The sequence below is a fragment of the Rhagoletis zephyria genome, unplaced genomic scaffold (genome assembly GCF_001687245.7).
Source record: "Rhagoletis zephyria isolate East Lansing unplaced genomic scaffold, Rhagoletis_zephyria_1.1 Rzeph_scaffold_25133, whole genome shotgun sequence".
Classification (NCBI taxonomy): Eukaryota; Metazoa; Arthropoda; class Insecta; order Diptera; family Tephritidae; genus Rhagoletis; species Rhagoletis zephyria.
The window spans coordinates 5,045-5,998 of NW_016182191.1; the positions used below are offsets into that span (position 1 = coordinate 5,045).

Sequence of the window (954 nt, forward strand, 5' to 3'; positions counted from 1 at the left end):
CGCCGGCTCCTGCTACTAGTGGAAACAAAAGAACGACGCGTTCGCAAGCAAAAGCTAGTGATAGTGTTGTTGCTCAGCCTGGTAAATTGCCAAAGCGCGCTTTCACTGNCAGGCAGGTTCTGGAATCCGAGTGAAAGTGAATATGAAAATGAATCTATAACCGAGTGAATTTGATTTTGGTGTTCTGAAAACCGAATTTTTAGTTCATTTTAGAACTCGGTTTTTGATTCACGCTGAAAATGAACTAAAGCTGGTGATGAATAAGTAAAGATGAACTTAACAGCTGATAGCTGTCAATTTAACCAAAACAAATAATAAATTTTTGGATAAAAAAACGAAAAATGAGTGCATTAACTACGTTTGCGGCTATTTTAGTAGAAAATGAGAGACTTGCAGAAGAAACCCTTAATAGAAGGATTCTGCGCGATCATTCCAATCCTTTAGATGTCTCTGAATTGGTGTAAGTACTTGGTGTTCGCTCTTAGTGGCAATTTTGTACAAAAAATTTAAATAGGTTCGTATCCAGCTACCGGGTCAACAAAAGTGCATTTAACATGTTATTGGACGTTGTTGTTCTGCATTTAAAAGAAACATCCATTCCGGCGCAACTGCAATTGGCGGCCACACTAAAGTTTTTGGAGGAAGGTGGCTTCCAAAAGGCTGTGGGAAAAGATAGTTATATTGCAATGGGTCGTAGTACGGTTGCAAAAGTAATTACACGCGTGCTAAAGATTTTAGAAAAATATATATGTTCCCGGTGGATAAATTTAAGCATGACCGAAGACGAGAAAACGAAATCGAAACAGCATTTTCATCAAAACTTTGGTATACCCGGAGTCATTGGTTGCGTAGACGGGACGCATATTAAAATAACCAAGCCGCATAAAGATTCCAGCCTATTTTACAACAGAAAAGGTTATTTTAGCATCAATGCAATGATTGTAAGTGCTTATT

At 38.2% G+C, this 954-nt stretch overlaps 1 protein-coding gene across 1 annotated transcript; it reads left to right on the plus strand.

Moving 5' to 3' along the window:
* Positions 1-283: 283 nt before the first annotated feature.
* Positions 284-710, plus strand: LOC108382091 (uncharacterized; the record flags this gene model as incomplete). Its single annotated transcript, XM_017638487.1, has 2 exons — positions 284-460; positions 515-710. Coding segments are annotated over exons 1-2 (315 nt in total), but the record flags the coding sequence as incomplete, so codon positions are not given.
* Positions 711-954: the final 244 nt, after the last annotated feature.